At 40.8% G+C, this 18,839-nt stretch overlaps 2 protein-coding genes across 3 annotated transcripts; both read right to left on the bottom strand.

Annotated features, from left to right (window-relative positions):
* Positions 1-90: 90 nt before the first annotated feature.
* On the bottom strand, positions 91-9,479 carry LOC115403658 (phosphatidylinositol N-acetylglucosaminyltransferase subunit A-like). 2 transcript variants are annotated; one of them, XM_030112634.1, is made up of 7 exons: positions 9,348-9,479; positions 8,597-9,061; positions 8,129-8,399; positions 7,162-7,294; positions 6,304-6,436; positions 3,570-3,776; positions 91-2,433 (listed from the first exon to the last, which is right to left on the bottom strand). In XM_030112634.1, exons 2-7 carry the CDS (start codon positions 9,035-9,037, stop codon positions 2,173-2,175), a joined length of 1,446 nt encoding a protein of 481 aa, XP_029968494.1. In that variant the 5' UTR covers positions 9,038-9,061; positions 9,348-9,479; the 3' UTR covers positions 91-2,172. The 2 variants fall into 2 exon arrangements, with proteins under 2 accessions (XP_029968494.1, XP_029968495.1); XM_030112635.1 differs by lacking the exon at positions 9,348-9,479 and having other exon boundaries at positions 8,597-8,687; positions 8,809-8,848.
* Positions 9,480-10,762: 1,283 nt separating this feature from the next.
* On the bottom strand, positions 10,763-17,657 carry LOC115403295 (uncharacterized). The gene is made up of 5 exons (XM_030112156.1): positions 17,423-17,657; positions 14,318-14,629; positions 13,966-14,226; positions 13,088-13,223; positions 10,763-12,919 (listed from the first exon to the last, which is right to left on the bottom strand). Exons 1-5 carry the CDS (start codon positions 17,463-17,465, stop codon positions 12,841-12,843), a joined length of 831 nt encoding a protein of 276 aa, XP_029968016.1. The 5' UTR covers positions 17,466-17,657; the 3' UTR covers positions 10,763-12,840.
* Positions 17,658-18,839: the final 1,182 nt, after the last annotated feature.

The raw sequence follows: 18,839 nt of genomic DNA, 5'->3' as shown, positions 1-18,839 counted from the left end.
ACCGTAGGTCAAAAGTTTCCACTGATTTTCTGATCTCTGTGAGGTTTAAGGAGAAAAAAAGACCCGTCTTGTATATTGTATACTGCACATACACTTTACTGAATGATCATTTCTGTGTATTTTCTACTTGGCTGGTGTTTTTTTTTAGTTTTTCCAGTGTGTCTTGCTTCTGCAGTACTGATCGTAGTGAAGCAGGAAGTCTCTATTTTCATGCATAATTACGGTGTTGCTGAACTCTGTTTCACACCCGATGCAAATCCTCATTGTTCAGCCCAGAAAACACAAAACAGTCTCGTTCACCTCGACTCCGTCTGAGCAGACACTCTGACCCCTCCTCCCCCGTGAGGGGAAAGTTCACTTCCTGACTTTCAGTCCTGGAACACGGATGGACAAATCACACATCAGCCAGCAGAATATTTTTTCCCCACACACTCATTTTGAAGAAAATTCAAAATTTCAGGTTTCTGATAAATATGCAACGTCTGAAGCAAAGGAGTGGCAGAAACACAAAATACACAACTTCACAAATGCATCTGTTTCTCAAAATAAGTGGAATATCATCAAAAAGTTAAGTGTTTATTTAGTTTAGTTATTTTCCATTTTTCCTCTTCTTTTTCATATTGCATTTTGACACAAGAACTGTTAAAAAAGAACAAATGGAAGAAGACTGAATAAATAAGTTTATTTGTAATAACTCTCAGATACGTGGACGTTTCACAGTTTCAGTGAAATCCTGTCCATCATATTCTGTTTGCTTAAAAAAATTCTATATATGATTTTTGTCAGACAAACAAACCCAGAGGTATATGTTAGAAGATCAAGTCAGTGCTGAATCCCCCTTTTAGTCCTGCTCAGTGAAATACACACTCACCGTCCAAAACATCAGGTACAGTTTTAACACAAACCCCTCACCCCCCCCAAAAAAATCAGTAAATGGCAACATCATGGTGGATTATGGGAAAGATCAAGCTGCTGAAGTTCCTCCTGAGAACCAGGCCCTCAGAGTTCAGTCTGGTGGAGTTGCAGTTTCCTACAGGACGCCGTGACAAGCGCCTCTTCCTGCTCAGTATTCTGATGCCTCTAATGCCGAGGCTGGGGAGTGTCGCTGTGCGAGTCTCAGAAATAAGATCTGGTAAGATGAAAACATCAAATACCTTCCTCAAACTTGCATCAGGCTGTGTTTGTGGTATTTAAAATATTTCTTTTTATACAAACTAGCATGAGCTTCACCGTCAGAGCAGCATCGCTGTGGAACAGGAGCTTCTTCCTTCATCACTTTTAAAGACTCGGTGATGCAGAAATGTCCAACTCTTGCTCTCTTTGACCTTTTAATATTTCAAACTGCCTTCATTTTAGTTATTTCCTATTAATATTATCAGTCATTTGGAACTCCATAATCTGTGTGTTTTAGGGCTGCATAATATTAGATGAGCGAGCAATAAAGAAACGTTTAATGTTGTGATAATGATATAATTTGAGATAAATACACTTTAGCAGCAGACTGTAATCTCTGTGCACGGACAACTGTTCCTTCAAGTAACAGTTCTGCCATTTGAAAATGTTTTAATTAGTAAAACAAACATTTTGCATGAATAAACAATCAAAATTCCCTCCCTGTCAGTCTGCAGAGCGTGAACGCTCACTGTGTGGAAACTACTGTTTACAGTTCACTCAGTCTGTCGTGATATGTATACTATACATGTTGATATCAAGATAACAACACATCTGAGGTTGTGCAGCCCTCAGCCCGCCCACTGGGAGCAGTCTGTGGGTTCAGCGTCTTGCTCAAAGACACTCCGACAGATGCACCAAGTGAATCTGATTAAAGTCTTTTAAAGAGCAGCGTTAGAATTCAGTTGCAGGAGAGTTAAAGTGAATTAACTTAACATAATGCCCAAGCATGATGGTTTCCTGCAAGATGGATCAGATTTCTCATCTCACCTAAATGTATTTGTTCTTGACTCCCGTCAAACGAGAAAAAGCACCTGGAGATTCTCCAGAAGCCTCCATTTAAATATTCCCTGTGAAAATCCGTGAGCAGTCTGGCTAGAATGCTTTCGCACAACAGCAATAAGAAAAACAGAAATGTAAACATTGTATGGAGTGACCATGAGCTCGTTCATAAATGTTCGTCGGCACCACGAGTGCAGAGGCGAGAGGAGTGGAGACGGTTCATGTTTCACCGCTTTGCTCTGCAGCACGTTTGGAATGAGTCTCAGTTTCTACCGTCCACAGCCCGCCAGGCCCGGTGGCGTCCACCGCCACGTCCATGTTGTGATCGGGTACCAACGACCGTAGGAGCAGCAGGAAGAGGAAGTCCAACACCGCCACGAAGGCGAAGATGGAGCCGGCCACGGCGCCGCAGTGGGACCTCAGCCTCCGTAACCGTCTGTCCAGGGGAAGGACGTCCTCTGTGTGGACCCGGTCGTACACCTGAAGAGGGAAGCATTGACATGATTCACTGGGACCTGCTGCGACATGAGCCAGACGCACAGAAACAGCCTCAGGCACGTTCATGAGCTTATCTGCTCCCATCATGCCAGTAATCCGATCCCTCGTCTGATTCCGACTCAAGATGTTTGTGCAGTGATGAGAGAAACACTTTTTTTTTTGTTCTAATGCAACCCACAAACAATCTGCTTGTGTAACAACAACCTGCCGGGAAAGGTTTCGTTCTCTCATTCCTGTAGTGGAAAAATACCGAGAGCAGACAGAAACGCTGTCAGTGGAATTAAGTGTGCACTCTGTGGAAGAAGTTGTATTTATTTCCAAGCACTGAGTACTACAAACACTCCGGAATCCATCGTTATTATCAAATTATTTGTGCAAGCACTACAAGTTTCAAACACACAGGAAGTGGAAGTGGTTTTCAAAAAGCGCTGTTTTCAGACATTTATCAGGCTGTTGTTTCGTAAGAAATCACAGGACAAGCTTCCTATTTTCTCTTGTAATCAAACGTCATCTCAACCCGCAGACAGGAAGGCGCTTCTTCTGATCTGTGCTGATAAACTAAAGGACTTTGTGAAGATTATAAGAAGGTAATAAACTGTGAAACCTGGCTGTGTGTGAGGAAGAGATCATTCAGCCGATCTGCAGCGGCTCCAAACTGTTTTTAACGTTTCCTACTGGGTCACTCTCACGTGAGAATGGTATTATTGCCTCTGAAAAAATAAATATTTAGGTCGCCACGCCACAAGAAACCATGTATGATTCACAGCTGGAACGTGAGACTGTGCCAGACTGCGTCAGTCCACTGCAAATTATCAGCAGTCATGAAGAATAACGGAATCCATCAAAAGCCAAAGCATGTGAGTAAAATAAGTTATCAAGGCCCCGGGGGCACGCTCCAGTTCCACTTTGATGTTTGCAGAATCTGTATGCGGGATGGTGAAGGAGTTCACCTTTTCCCTCATTTCTGCAGGTCATACTTCACCTCATAAATATCAGGTCCTTGAACAGGCGGTATATATATGTAGGTTTAATCTGCATCGACAAAAAGCTGAAAAAAGACATCGACCTGCATCAAACCCACTGAGAACATTTGGGGCGGCAGGTTTTGGTCGGCCTACTTTTTCAGTTCTCTCTGCCACGTTCTTCCAGGTGTAGAGGTTTTGGACTCGGGCGTGGACGGAGGCCGGAGGGGGGACGGAGCCGGACCGCTGCCGGGCGATGACCGCCTCCAGGCCGGCACACAGCGAGCGCACCGTGGGCTCGCAGAGGGTGATCAGGTCCTCGGGCAACACCTCGGGGATGCCCCCAACACGAGTGCTCACAACCTGAGACGGAAGACACACACAAAGCATGAAAGCATTTCAGTAAGAAAGAATCACATTTTCAATGATCAGGATATCTGTGAGGCTGTTTAATAAAGATACACTGATTCAAAATGGGTGGAAATTAATAAATAAATACATATCTACCACCACTCTTCTCCAAAATCTTCTAAAACATTTTTACTTTGGTACATAGGTATGCCTCCAACTGTGCTAGTTTTGTTTTTAAAGGTTTATTCATCATCTTCCTGGTTACTAGTTTATTTGACTACCTGGAAAAAGCAACGAAAACATCCTGTAGCTGTTTAAATCCATAAAACATCAGTGTGTTTGCAGGATTTGTTATAAACATTATTTATACCGGGCGTGAGTGGAGATCTGGAACAGGAAGTGTCAGTACCAAGCACGTCCATCAATGACGCCTCAAAGCGTCTGACCTCCAGTTCATCGATCGCTACGGCCTTGTGCAAAATGGTCCCAGTCTTTGTCAAAGATTCATCGAGTAAAATGTGAAGCGATGGTTCCGGATAAAGCTTAAAGCATCCAGCTCTTAACTCTCTGCTCATTTATCTTTGATTGAAAGATTATATTTCAATAAAGTGTTTCCAAAATTCCACGTCCAGGAAACGGTGACACTTCGTCGACTTTCTCCACTCTGCAGGTTTGATGAAAGCGTTATAATCAAGATATCAAATGTGGCTTTTCAACCTGCTAGAGAGAAAACTCCATTTTCTTGTAATCAGCTTTTTTTTTCCAAGTAAGACTAAAGGCTGATGTGACTCAACGATCAGCCACAACATTACGACCACGTACAGGTGTTGTAAATAACACTTTGTCGCTCTGAAAAATCAAAGTGCACCGCAGGTTATTGTCCCTGTGACGGTAATACGGGAAACTGACAAAATCAGGTGAGAGGTCGCGATGTTATAACAGATCAGTGTATCATTAATTTCATGATTGCAAAAAAGAAAAGAGCTGAGTAAGGCACCGGACGAGCTCTTCTCTTCCTGCCTCGCTCGTCTGCTGTTTGGATAAACTCCACTGCAGAGATCTGGCAACCATGTGACCTGCTGTCAAGCTTAGGAGTATAAAAATAACTCTTTCTGATAATAAGTTATAATCGACACAAAGCGTTTTAGATTTAGTTTTCAGTCTAAATCACTGCAAACATTTGTCTTGTAAAGTAAACTCTCAGGATCGAACGCCTGAGCGGGCGGTTGGCGAACGCTGAGCAGCCAGCTTTTGTTTCCTTTGTATTGTGAGCAGTTTGTTTTGGTTTCAAAGTCTTTTTTTGTGAACAGAATAAATGTTCAGCTGCATTTAACCGTCCCACAGTTTATTTTACTGTCCTGTCTGTGTATTTTCCACAGTTAAACATGGCGGATGTCTCCCAGTCTCGATAAGAGGGGCTTTTTTTTCCCCCGTCAGTCTACAGAGACAGACCAGACCTCCAGTGTCACACATCTCATCCTGCACTGTTTCTCTCACACACACACACAAACACACACACACACACACACACACACACACACACACACACACACACACACACACACACACACACACACACACACACACACACACACACACACACACACACACACACACACACACACACACACACACACACACACACACACACACACACACACACACACACACACACACACACACACACACACACACACACACACACACACACACACACACACACACACACACACACACACACACACACACACACACACACACACACGCTCTGTCCTCCACACAGGCTCAATCATTCTCCCATTTCCAACATACAACAGTATGTTACAGTACTTGTTTATGATGTGGCAGGTCATTTTAACGTTCGATGTCAAACAAAAAGAGAAGATGCTTTTCGTCTTTTGCTGCAGCAGACGGTGCATTGAGTCAGAAGAGTTAATGGGAAAATGACCAAAGCTAGTAAACAATAAACATAAGCAAGTATACAACCTTCACCCACTCCACCAAATTTGGATCGCTGCAGCTACTGACCGGGAGGGACTAGCGCCAAAATGGACTCAACAGCATCACTGACTGTATAAGGAAGCTTGAATTCTGGAGGCCAATAGTCACTGCACGTCTGCATCGGATGCACTTTCACAATTTTTCTTACCTCAAACTTAATCTGGTTGCTTAAAATCATCACAATAAAGTCATTTCTGTAATTGAAATTTCATGCGCGTGATTAATTAAATTGTTATGAATATGAACATTCATTTTGCTGTGTGAGAAAACGTCACACACAGGTCCGGCCAGCGGACGATAACAAGTTATGTAAACTCAATTGTTGTGCAACTCCATTCATGTGTGAACACGCCTCATTGGAAAGTACATGAAATTCACCAAAAACCTATTTCGCAACCACTCTCTGTGTGGGAGCAGCGGTTTGCAGGCTGCAGAAGGGAAAGTTTAGCAGCCGGTTGAGCAGGTTCTTCCTGCACAGTGAAAGTCTGCAGAGCCATTGTCTCAACACGATGCTCTTAATGAGCGACGGTTGACAAACCTGCAGCCCACAGCTGGCGCCCTCCACGATGGCCATGCAGAAGGCTTCTGTTAGCGACGTGTTGAGGAAAATGTGACCCTGAACCAAAACCCCGCGCACGTCTTTATGCTCCAGAGCCCCCAGCAGTCGCACCCTGCAAACACAAAGTTAACACATGTGAGACTCAGCTGCAACAACGCTGCTACACAGAAAATACTAAACTGCAAGTTATAGCATTACTTAAACACAATTCATCTATCTAGTTCAAGGCCACTGAGTCCAGAAGTCGGGCACAGGTGTCAGCATATCATTCCTACAATTTAGATCTAGACGGCCACAAGTCCAACACGCGACAAACACAAAGATCTATGAGCAATTTAGAGTCAATGTTTAACCTTAAAGTGACGGCTGTTCTTTTTTTGGCGACAAGTATTCGAACACGCAAACTGTAAACAGAAAAGACTCCAAACCAGAATCCAATCAGGGATACTGTGAGGTGAGAGCTGTAACCACTATACTAGCGTGTGACCCTAAACAAATTACAGCTCACAGAACAACATAGACTGTATTGATGACCCGGAGGGGAAGTCCACGGTGTCCAGCAGCTTACAGTAAAATATCATCAAGGCAGCAATAAGAGATAAATGAGTAGTTAAGATGTAGTAAAAACAAGTGACTCACAAATAAGTGAAGAAGATAATTTAAGTATCATAAACGTAGGTCAGGCAGTACAGGTAGCAAGGGTTTGTAAGCTAAAAAGTAAGTTTATAGTGTTTAAATCCCATTATGAAATGGTGTGGCAGAGACTGTGTCCTGGGAAAGTTTTCAGTGCTGCGTCCTGATAAAATCCCTCCAGGACATACGAGTATGCAGCGGTACCTGTCATGCAGCTGGTATTTCTCTCTCACTTCCTCCAACACGATTCTCTTCGGTCCCTCTCCACCAATCAGGAAGTGCAGATCAGGATGCTTGAGGCAGAGCTCTGGGATTATTCCACTGAGAAGATCAATTCCTGAGAGGAGAAGGAAAACCTCAACACCTCATTTCTTTGTCTATCAATGTCAAAATGTCAAATATTAGGTTATTTTGGAGTCACAGGGTGTCTGGAAGTGATTTAAAAATGTATTAGGTCATGTTTGCTCATTCACTGTTTCATTAAAACCAATTCAGCTTTGAGCTTGTCTTTAACCCAACATGTTTTTGGCTGCTGCAAACTGATATTTAACTGTAAATCTTCAGAGATTTGGAAAGTGGACAGACTGGATCCTCCAGAAAGTCACTATCACCACATTGAACAGACTTTCGATTCTTCATTATTAATATTCTCTCTTGGTGAGAATATCTGGATCTGACCAAATGTTAAATCACTTCTTCTATGTCCTATTGTCTGTCTGTAATAAAAATAAATAAATCTAATTCGATCCACGAGTGACTGATTAATCCTGTTAACAAATAAACCAATCAACAGCAATGAACACATACACTTCTTGACAAAGGCAAAAACCTTTTGGAGTTGAATCCTTCATGAGAAATAAAAATACACTATTTTGCACTATAAATATAAATTGAAAGATTTTAATAGCAATGGGAAAAGGCGGGGGCGGGGGGGGGGGGGCAATATGTTACTGTGAAAGTGGAAATCTCTATTTTTTTTAAATAAATAATGCATAAAACAAAACTAACAATTGAACTTTTGTTCTCAACAATGTCTCAGTCATGATAGCATAATGTAGAAAGAACAGCACATAAAAATAAACTTTAGCCACATGGGAACCTTATTCAAGGAATATATAAATTTGTCCAAAAGGCTCAATATAGTTTTATTTAATCAAAAGGTGTTTGGTACCTTTGCGGTAGACAAGACGACTAATGACAACAATAGTGATCCTGTCATCTTGGCGCTGGGAGGGGTCAGGAGTGAAGTCTGTGGCGTCGACGGCATTGGGGATGACCGACACGATCTCTGGATTGAGGGCTGCGCGGAGGACCGTGTTCTCCTTGCTGGTGTACGACACGCACACGATGTGGTTGGTGTCGCACAAGGACACGGTCAGGAGCTTGTTGGTCAGCACAGAGCTGACGTCGGCAAAGCCGAAGAGCGAGTGGTCTGTGAACACCTGTGAATGATAAAAATTTTCAGATCTGTCTCAAGAAATAAAAGCTTCTCAGCAGATCAAAGATTTGAGAACTCATCTTTTTTATCTTTACATGACAGCTTTGCTGTGGTTTTAGTGAGCAAATCTCACTTTCACTTCTAACACAGAGACACAAAACTGAATAAATGTCAAACACGAAATCACTGTGAGTGCCGTACCGTGTTCAGGCCCATAGTCTTGGCGTGGAACAGTGCATCATGGGCCATGGCAGAGAAGGAGCTGTGAGCGTGCACCACAGTGATGCGTTCCCTGACAAACACACAGCGCATCAGGGGCAAACTGTGGAAGCAGGTTGTGACGGTGGACTGGTTGTACATCACCTGCAGAGGCAGGTAGTACACCTTCAGCCCGTTGGTCAGGTATCTGATACCTTTCCTCCTGCCGTAGGCGTGAGTGACAATCACCACCTTATGCCCCTTTTCAATGAGACACTGAGAAAGCTGATAAATGTGACTTTCTACTCCTCCCATGTTTGGGTAGAAGAAGTCAGACACCATGCAGATGCTGTGCTTTCTGCTGCACGCCCTGGCAGCCTCTGCAGGAGCTTCAGAGGCTGCAGGAGCTGGAGATTTTGCAGCAGCAGCTCGTCGTCGGCCCATTGTTGAGTTTCGATTTGCTCACAACTGAAACAATCACAGGATTTACCAGTCAGTGTCAGTGAAAAGACAACAGCATTTATTTGACAGTGAAATGCTGCATGTTACCGCGGTGTGACTCAGATGGCTTCTTTTCAGCACAAACACATTGCAACCAGGTTACAGATAAAAAGGAATTATTTTATTTTATCAACTACTCAGAAGCATATTCTCTTCTTTGACAACATTAGCATGAAGCTAACAGACACTGCCTGTCTTTCATACACTCAGCAAGCATATAAGCCAACCATTTCCTCATTCCAACGTGTCTTACCTGTATTAAGACGTCCTGTTTATTCCACCCTCGGGAAACAACCGCAAACTTAAATGCTGGTTTCATTTTTATCCGTTAAGTCGGAGCTTTCGCTAGCAGCCCTCAAAACTTCCTGGTTCTGTCAGGCGTAATGACGTCAGACGTAAAGGTTTGCTCCGCTCTGGACCAATCAGCGTCTTATTTCTGACGTCACACGCAAAGACGAAAACAAACTACAGTCGTTTAAATTTAGCATTTATTCGATATTATTGCTTTAATTTATAAAGGTATTAGAGCTGACTTGTTGAGACTATTGTTGAGAATATTGTCATTACTGTTTATTAATATAATAATAACAATAATAATAATAATAATAATAATAATAATAATAATAATAATAATATTATTATTATTATTATTATTATTATTATTATTATTATTATTATAAGTGTAGTAGCAGTAGGAGTAGCAGCAGTAGTAGTAGTAGTAGAAGTAGTATTCATGTTAATGATAATGATAATGGCAATAATGATAACAACCATCATCACCCTCACCACAGGATCACAGATTGAATTTCTTTACACAAAACTAGAAGGTAAGCCACAAAAAATATGGATAGAACAAATAATTCACAAACCAGTGGGAACATCTTTAAAATTTGGGAAGCCACAACAAAATATCAGTGAACAAACAAACGCAAAATCACTTGAAAAACGATTTTTGATGTGTGATTTTTCTGAGCAACATTGAGTCATTGTATAAATATTCTCATATGATTGTACTTCAACTGTAAAAATTCCAGTAGCATCAGTTTTCCTTTGACTGTGCAGAAAATGTGTTCGTATTTTCTTCTGTAGTACATTCATTTGACCCAGAAAAAAAGATCAAATTAAGACCAAAATACTTTTTCTGTTACTTATGAAAATTTAATCAGTAACAATCCGACCTCACTCAGTTCTATGATAGCATTCCACATGAAGACAAGTTGTGTAAAACATCTGGCCCTGAGAAACCTGCCCACCACAGCAACCATTACAGCTGGCAGATAGACTGACATTACAAAGCATAAGAATCACGAATAAAATATAAACTTTTCTGTTTCAACATTATTCACTGGGATTCACACCATCGTATTGTTATTGTAACTGAAACAGATAGTATATCACAACGCTGAGATTCCACACAAGATAATGATCGGGCAGTTAAAGTTGTTTAACTTCCTTATGAGGATAAATGCCAACCATGAGAGTAAATGCAGAAGGCTGATAAATACCATAACTCTATAAAGTTGTGGTGTTTTTCCACCGATCGGTGCCAGTTTAGATAAATGGTACAAGAACTAACAAGCAATCATTTCTCCTGATAAGCTCCCCTGTGAGGCTGAGCAACTCAAAATACTCCAAATAAACTCACAAAGTTTGATAAAACCGCAAATATAGAATACAGATTTATAATTTTTTGTTTTATTAGAACGTGATCACAATTATAATCCACAATTACATACAACTGTAAACCGAAATTTTTAATTCATATTGTTCAACACAGAAATATGGAGACACACTTTTTGAATGTTTTTTTTTTTTTATGTGTTTTGAATGATTGGTTTTGTCTCCCAAAATAAGAAAAAAAAAAAACCCTAAAGTTTTCACATTTTCAGTAGCTAAAGACAAAAAACTCTCAATTTCAAACTGGTGTGTGGTACATAAAACAGTTTATAAAAGTGAAAACAGTGCAACAAATAAAAAGAATTAAAGACAACAACACAGCTATACAAAACATTTCAAGAATAAACCCCTTCCCAGCTTACATGCTGTTTCTTTCATCCATACTGACTGATCTGTGATGGGCAAGCCATCCAGAACATGTTTTCAACAACATCACAAACATTTTCTATCTTCAACAGAATGTCCTGGCTCAACGAGCTCTGATTTTATATCAGAAGGCGAATCAAGTCTAGTAAAACAGCAGTGCTGTCTTTCAGAATCACATTTGAACACACAGAGCTCAGGACTCATTCACACACTGTACACTGTCGCTGCCTGTCATGTCATTCAAGTAAAATGTGATCAACAGTAATCGACTTCCAGCATTAGACATATAATTCCTGAATTAGCTACCATAACTGTCAATAATCCCCTGGATGTGCTTTTTCTCAGTGCTGTCGTGAGAATGGTGCTTTTTGCAGCCCTGACAATGATCCCTGTGATGAAATTTACATAGAGAATGACAAACACAACTCATAAAACATTTTCAGATTACATTACAGTAGTAGTAATCATTAAGTCATAACAGAGAAAGGAACACACAAAATACTTGAATACAAACAATTTGCACCAAAGCCATTTTAAACACCAACTGCAAGAAAAGCTCATTTCAAGTGTCAGAGAAATATGTGGCAAAACAAATGAAACCCTTTTCTCCTGCTACTAACTCGTGCTGGGGACACTGGATAAACGTGGTGTCACAGATTGGGGAAAAGGAGTGGAAGTAGCTTTACTCGTCTCCAGAGAAAGTGCCTTTCCAGGCAGAAGAGTTTTAGGCTCTGATGCCTCGAGTGTGCAAAGAATCTGAATTTTTCATGAAATCATCAAAACACAAAAGATTTTCACAGCAAAAGTTCCGTTCTGACAGAAAATAATCATGAAAAATAGTACAAAACTGCATTGAATAGTAAGTAAAAAAAAATGTGTGTGATATAAAATATGCTGACAAAAATGGTTCTGAAATTGAACAAGTGTAAATTAATAGATACCATCTCTTTGTTGTTCCTCTGTCATAATAAATTTAAATCCATCCACGATACCAGTATCATATTGGTGTAAATGTTCCCAGCTTTAGATTTTCTTGGACCAGACCAAAGTAAAAAACGGACAGCACATCACCAACACTGACAAGATGTTATTCTGGCACCGTGACCCGGCGTTCAATTAAGAACAGACTGTTCTCCATTTGTCGTTTGTAATTTGCACTGATGTCTGTAATTATCTCCTTTTCTAAGAGTATTAGACTCTTTATTCCAAGACATGCTCGCTTGGAACAAACCTCTCCATGCTGGAGTCTCCATCCATGACCAGTGTTTTCCTTTATTGCGACAGGTTGGAGCTACATTTAGAGCGGCCATATAATGTTTGGAATGCAATAAAGTGAAAGCACTGATTGTACGAGTGAAAGGAGTTTACAGCAACGTCTACAAAGGCTTCTGAATTCAGGCACATTACATTTCACTGTGAACACCTTTTGCATTGATTCTAATCCCTTTCTCCAGATTCAAAAACCGCTATAAATCTATGTAAATATCAAGAATCTGTTCGACATTTTATAAGAATAATGTCCTGCTCGTATTTTATTGATTGCACTTGAGAAGTAGCTTTTCACAGTGAGAATTTGCTTGTTGAACTGGGAAAAAGAAGAAACTTCACAGACGGGAGTCTCCTCAAAAATGATCTCCACAAGTGGAGAGACATGACATAACCTGCCATGGACCGTTCTTTTAGGCACCAGGTGACAGACGTGATCATCTAGCTGCAAAGGAGCGTCCACTGTCAGCTGAGATGCTCTCCAGAGGGGCGGCTCTCCTGTACTGCATTTCCTGCCTTCAGAATAAAAAAGTAAACAAAAACAAATGTTATGAAAAAACAATGTGACACTTAAAGATACTGAAAAAGGAAAAGAAAGAGCAAACTGAGTATTGAGTTTGTAAAACAGCAGCAGCAAGTGTTGAGCAATTCTGGATTAACCAGTCATGACAGATAAAAGCTTACCGCGCAATTTTCCGACGATGATAAAAAGACAGGCAAAGTGCAACCGCCAACCCGATCGGGACGATAAACCACATCCTGCGCCGATGAGGTGGGGGACTGGGGGTCGATGGTGGAGCTGGGTGAATGATCGAACCTCCTATAAAAATGACAGTAAGTAGGATGAAGTACCACAATAAATATTTGAGTAACTTGTTTTTTTATTATTCTGCATCACACATGTTAAAATCAAATATACTAGATAATCTTTAAATGTTTGTTTTTTTAAAAAAAGTGCAGCATTTTGACTGTGTCACCACTATATTTTGTGTTATTTTGATAATAATATAAAGACAGAAAAAGACAAAAACTAAGAATATTTGTATTTCTTCATTGGAATAATGCTTTGTTAAAATTAATATTCTACCACTGGAAGGCCTGCTTTAGTTCCTTATTAACTGATAGTGCAGTTGTGGAGAACCTGAATTTGTGGGATGGGCAGCAACAGCTTGCTCCAGTGGTGACTTGGGCATTAATTCAATCATTTGTTTCATGGTAGCATTATTAGTTATTTAGCAGCTTGTGGAAGAACCACAAAGATCGACAGCCTCCTGACCCGCATGCACATCTCTGCTGCTCATCCCACAAATGCATAGGTGTGTTTGTTCCATGAGCTATCGATGTGTGATAAAGAATTAAACTGCTTCACTGCAAATATGTTCAAGTTTTCATAGAATTAAACCTCCCACTCCAATAAAAACGATGAAGCTGTGCTGCTCATCCCATGTTTCCAATGATGTAACAGTTAATGGGAAGAAACACTGTTACAAGAGAAAATGATCGACCAAACACGTCTTTAGTTTTGTGTGTATTTTAAGCATAAATTTTTTTAAAAAAGTTACGTTTAGGAGGAGCCACAGGTGGGACACATCGAGGCTGTGGTGTCCAGCTGGCCGTGGTGGTGAGCGTGCTGTTGAAAAGGTGGATTCCAGGGAAAGCGTTTGAGGTGCTGATGGTGGATATGGTGGTGTTGGGTGAATTGCTGAGAAGCTCTCCACTCAAATACCACTGAATCTCAAAGTCTGGGTCATGTGTGAAGACATCGCACTTGAAAAGCTTTTGACCTCCAGGACCGGTGACGGGAGGGTGCTGGATGAATCGCTCTGGGAAGAGAAGGGACGGTTTTAAAAGACCATGTTTTTAATCCACTGACGGTAAAACACTGTTCATATTCCCAATGAACCAGGGACTCACCAAGTGTTACAAGATGTACAAATGAACAATCGTATCCACTGCTCATATCACTACATCGGTATTGGCCTTTGTCGTCCACTGTGAGGTCGTCAAGCTGAATTGAACAGTTGGTCTTCTCCTCTTGAAATAACGTGAGTCTGTTCATGTATTTGTCAGTAATGTTTGGATGCCCTTTATAATAAATTATTGCTTGAGCATTTTTCTCTTCTTTCTGCCAATGGAAATGCAGTTCTGAATTGACAAACGAGCAATTACAGGGCAAAAGTACACTTTCATTTAGGAAGCCATAGACAGTAGTTGAGGGGTCACAGCCTGCAGGAGAAAAAATAACTCAGAATGAGATTCAACCTCAGTGTCTAAACGGGTCTGAGCACAGAATATCAAAGTCAGGTGAAGTTTATTGTTTTCATTTCAAGAAGGAAGATTATAAAAAGGCTGCTCAGCAAAAAAACGGTCAAAGGTCAGAGAAGGGGTCAGTACTCTAGCCTGACAGTAAGAAGCTCTGTTTGAGTTTATGGTGGACATGAGGAACTTCCTGTGGGGAGTTTGCATGTTTTCCCGTGTGCAGGAAATGTGGTTTATTGGCACAGTAAAAATAAACATGTGAGGTTAAATGGTGTCCCGAATCTGCCTCTCGGCGTCAGAGATCTGCAATAATTTCAATGACTGATCACACTATTATATTATCTGAAAGACAGCAACTAATTTAATGAAAACAAGTTCCGTATGTTTCTCATTTCAGACAGAATTTTGTAATTTATAGTGACCTGAAGATAATCCCATTATTTCACAAATTATAAACTCATTTCAAATGATAGCTGGTTCAAATCTCCTTTTAAAGACCATCATCCTCCATGATATACTCTATATGTCTTCCATTAAACTTTATCTAAGGTGAAGGAGCATATTTGTTGTTGTTTGATTATGAATATTTGTCTGTTTAAAAATGGTAATATCACCACATCTCTAAGGATAATAACAGTAGTACCATATGAGTTATGTATATGATGTTTCTTTATCACTAGATCCAAACTCCAAAATATGATCAATGCAAACATTAAGACAGGAAAATCATTTACCATCTGTGGCCTCTCTGCCATTTTATGATGTTTGTTCTTGTCTTATGCTGGATTTACAGCTACTTTGCAGAATCAGCTTTGATGCTATCTTACAGAGTCTGAATAACCTTCAGCTGTTTACTTAAATGTTCAACTCCAATGACGTATAGAATTACTAGACCGCTCACTGCCCCCTGAGAGACGGCAAATCGCAGCTGACTTCCGGTAGGGGCAAAAAGCGGATTCTGAGTGGGACGCCAGCACGGTATGTGACTTTGTGTTTCGTGATTTACCAAGGTACAGTAAACTTCTGTGTTGCAATCAAGTCACAATGCTTGAGATACATTGTGAACACCAAGCCAAGAGACCCAGGAGTTTGTTTTTTTTTTAATTTATCTCCTCGGAAACAGAAGTCACAAAGACAAGTGTGTCCTGCGACTACGGAGTGTGCAATTAATATGTCATTGTGTGCATTTTTTCATTTACTGTGAATAAACTTTTAATTTTTATTGCAATTACTGTGTTTCATGCTTTCATTTTTTCCATTTCTTGTCTTCCTTTGGCTGTTTCACTCAATCAGTTGTAATTATTCTAGAAATGAGTGCCCATTGTATTCAATGGACCCCCACTGCTTAAATTGACTTCATTTTTTATTACACTACTTTATCTCTTACATTTTACTCTGAGAAACCTCTCTGTATGTTAAGGTATTCAGTTCAGTTCAGTTCTTTATTGAGCATTAAAGCATTATTACATAAATATATTACATAAATACTGTGCATGTTCTGACTGCAACAATTGCTCCTCCAGAAACTTTTTATCGCCATTTTTGTGGGAGGAAAAAAGCAACCATTCCAAGGTATGTGGGTCTGAGCAGCTGTGAAAGTCCAACTGAATAATTTGAATTGGAGAAAAATTGTTTAAAACACTTTCTTATTTGGCATTATTTCTGTTTTGGCAGAAACATTGATTTCGATCAGCGGTTAAGGGACCATCTAGAATTTACAGGACGCTGGAACAGTGAAGACAAACGCCATATCCAATAAATTTGATAGGAGACAAATGAAGGTTGTGGTGATTATGGTGACACTGCAGTGAATCCCACTGGTGGTATTACGTTTTTATTTTTTTTTTGTGTTAGTTTTTTTTTTTTTTTTTTGGTGTTTATCTTCACTGTTGCAGCGTCTTGTAAATTGTAGACGGTCCCTTAACCCCACAGCAGGACCGGCTGCTTGTAGAAATTAATATTGTTTCTGATGCTTGTTAGACAGATTCTTTTAATAAAAATGAGCTTGTAGCATGTAGTCCACCTCACAACGATGGGATGGAGGCGCCCTTTGTAATTTATTGACGTTTTGTGTAAGAGTTATTGAGACTGAAACTCAGCATCTGTCAACTAAAAACATGCTTTGTTTTTTCTTGTCTGTGAGACCTAAACAACCATGACATGCCATGACAGCGTGCCGAGGACAGAGATTTTACTGTCTGCTAACAGTAAAAGCCATAACATAACACATATTGTCCCATCAGTGATGACCAGCAAGCCTTGAAGTCAGTGTATTTACACTGGATTACATAGCGCCCCACAGCTTCTTGCCCCTACCGGAAGTCAGCGCCTATTTGCCATGGCGCCGCTGCTGTCCGCCGAGCAGCGAGCGGTCTAGTAATTCTATACGTCATTGGTTCAACTCAAACGGATTTTGAATTGAACATTTAAATATTCAACTTAAGAAGAAAGAAGAATGATAAGAGTAATTATAATCATGTTATAAACAAGGTGTTCACGATTTTTATTTAATTTGAATACCTGGATATGGCAAAAGGAAACGTTTCTCCTTTTTATTCCAGGAAAACGAGCGTTTGTGTGTTACACTACATTACATACAGTGAATGAATAACTTTACAAAATTGCAAAGAGCATGCACACATTCATGTGCCATGCAACATTTAGTAGTAGTAACAGTAATACACCAGTAAGGAAAAGGAAGGAAGAGAATGATTAAAGTGCAGAAAGTGTGGTTTCCAACCTGTTGAGTGAGCAGCTCACCTGAGACCACCGACACCATTAACAGTCCCAGAAACGGCCACATGTTGCTCCTGAGTTCATCTGGTTCTGATCCGGACCGCTGATCAATGAATTCCTGCTGCGAGTCTGAGAAACGAGGATCTTTGTGGAGCAGTGTGTGTGACTGCTGGCCTGGCCCGCCCTGCAGGGGACTGCTCCTCCCGTCAATGGGACAAGAAAACGACGCAGGAGTTTAAAGTCCTCCCACCCGGAAGAAGAGCGTCAAGCCATGCCTGCTTATGGAGAACAACACGGGTTTATCAGTGACAATAAAAAGTGTCACATCTAAAAGCAGATTTGATGCCCTAACTTGAAATGGTACTTTCCGAACTGGTAATTTCCATTTCTCAGCTCCATGAATGCAGTTAGAAAACAGGAGTGACACTGATGTTAAGACTGATATTTGACTTGTTTCCCAATTCCAGTAACTGGGATTTTCCCATCTGCTGACTTGACTTCCTCATAGTTCTCTGAAGCTTCTGGGTAATGGGCGCCATCTAATGATTGATCTGCTTCACTGCAGGTGTTTCTCAGTACAGTATTTCAGTGTTGGGTAACACTGGGTTGTGTTACAGAGCTGTGTGAGTGTCTTTAACCTAATTCCAAATCACTGATAGTAATGATAGCAACACAGAAAATGCAAAACGTGGAGAGTGCTGAGAGGAGCTGAGGAAGGCAGCTTCTGGAGGGAGGGGATGCAGGGAGAACATGGTAGATAAAGCACAGAAAACACTATTAGCTATTTTTATTAGCTGTTATTATTTATTACCAAGTAGTTGTCAGGATCTTGGTCAGGTAGGCAGCAGGCAGTCTCAGGCTGCGTCTGAATGTCCACACTATGCCCGAACCCCTCACTCACTACATAGTGCTGGACTACATAGTGGACTTTATATGTGCCCTGAATCCCTTGGCGATTCGGACACGCAGCTCCCTACTTTTTCCCTCATTGCTGATCACTTCACCCCGCCATACCGCCATTTTGCTGGAGATTTGCAATGCACGATGGGTAGTATTGAGCTGTCTAGGGACCATTGATGCTCACTACTTTTCGAGATGCATTGTGGGAAATTTCTAGCGCCCTTCTTTTTTGCTATCTGGACATTTGGACAGCCCTACAAATGGCATCTTCACTATGTAGTGCCCTATAGGGAACAGTGTGGACATTGGGACACAGTCTCAGTCTCCCTGGGTCCTGATTGCATTCACCTGGGACTACATGGATGTGTAAATGACATGTTATTTGGACTACATTAATGTTTGAAGATAATGAAGGAAAGAAAACATGTTTACATATTTGGTGCATGTTTAAAGTGAAAGGCAGAGCTGGCCTGGGCTTGTTATGACGAGCCCGAGACGAGCGCTCACACACATACCGTCGTCGAGGTGGGGGGCACATGTA

Source organism: Salarias fasciatus, chromosome 16 (assembly GCF_902148845.1).
Source record: "Salarias fasciatus chromosome 16, fSalaFa1.1, whole genome shotgun sequence".
NCBI classification, from domain to species: Eukaryota; Metazoa; Chordata; class Actinopteri; order Blenniiformes; family Blenniidae; genus Salarias; species Salarias fasciatus.
Note: the sequence above shows the minus strand (reverse complement) of the source record. Positions and strands in the feature narration are given on the sequence as shown.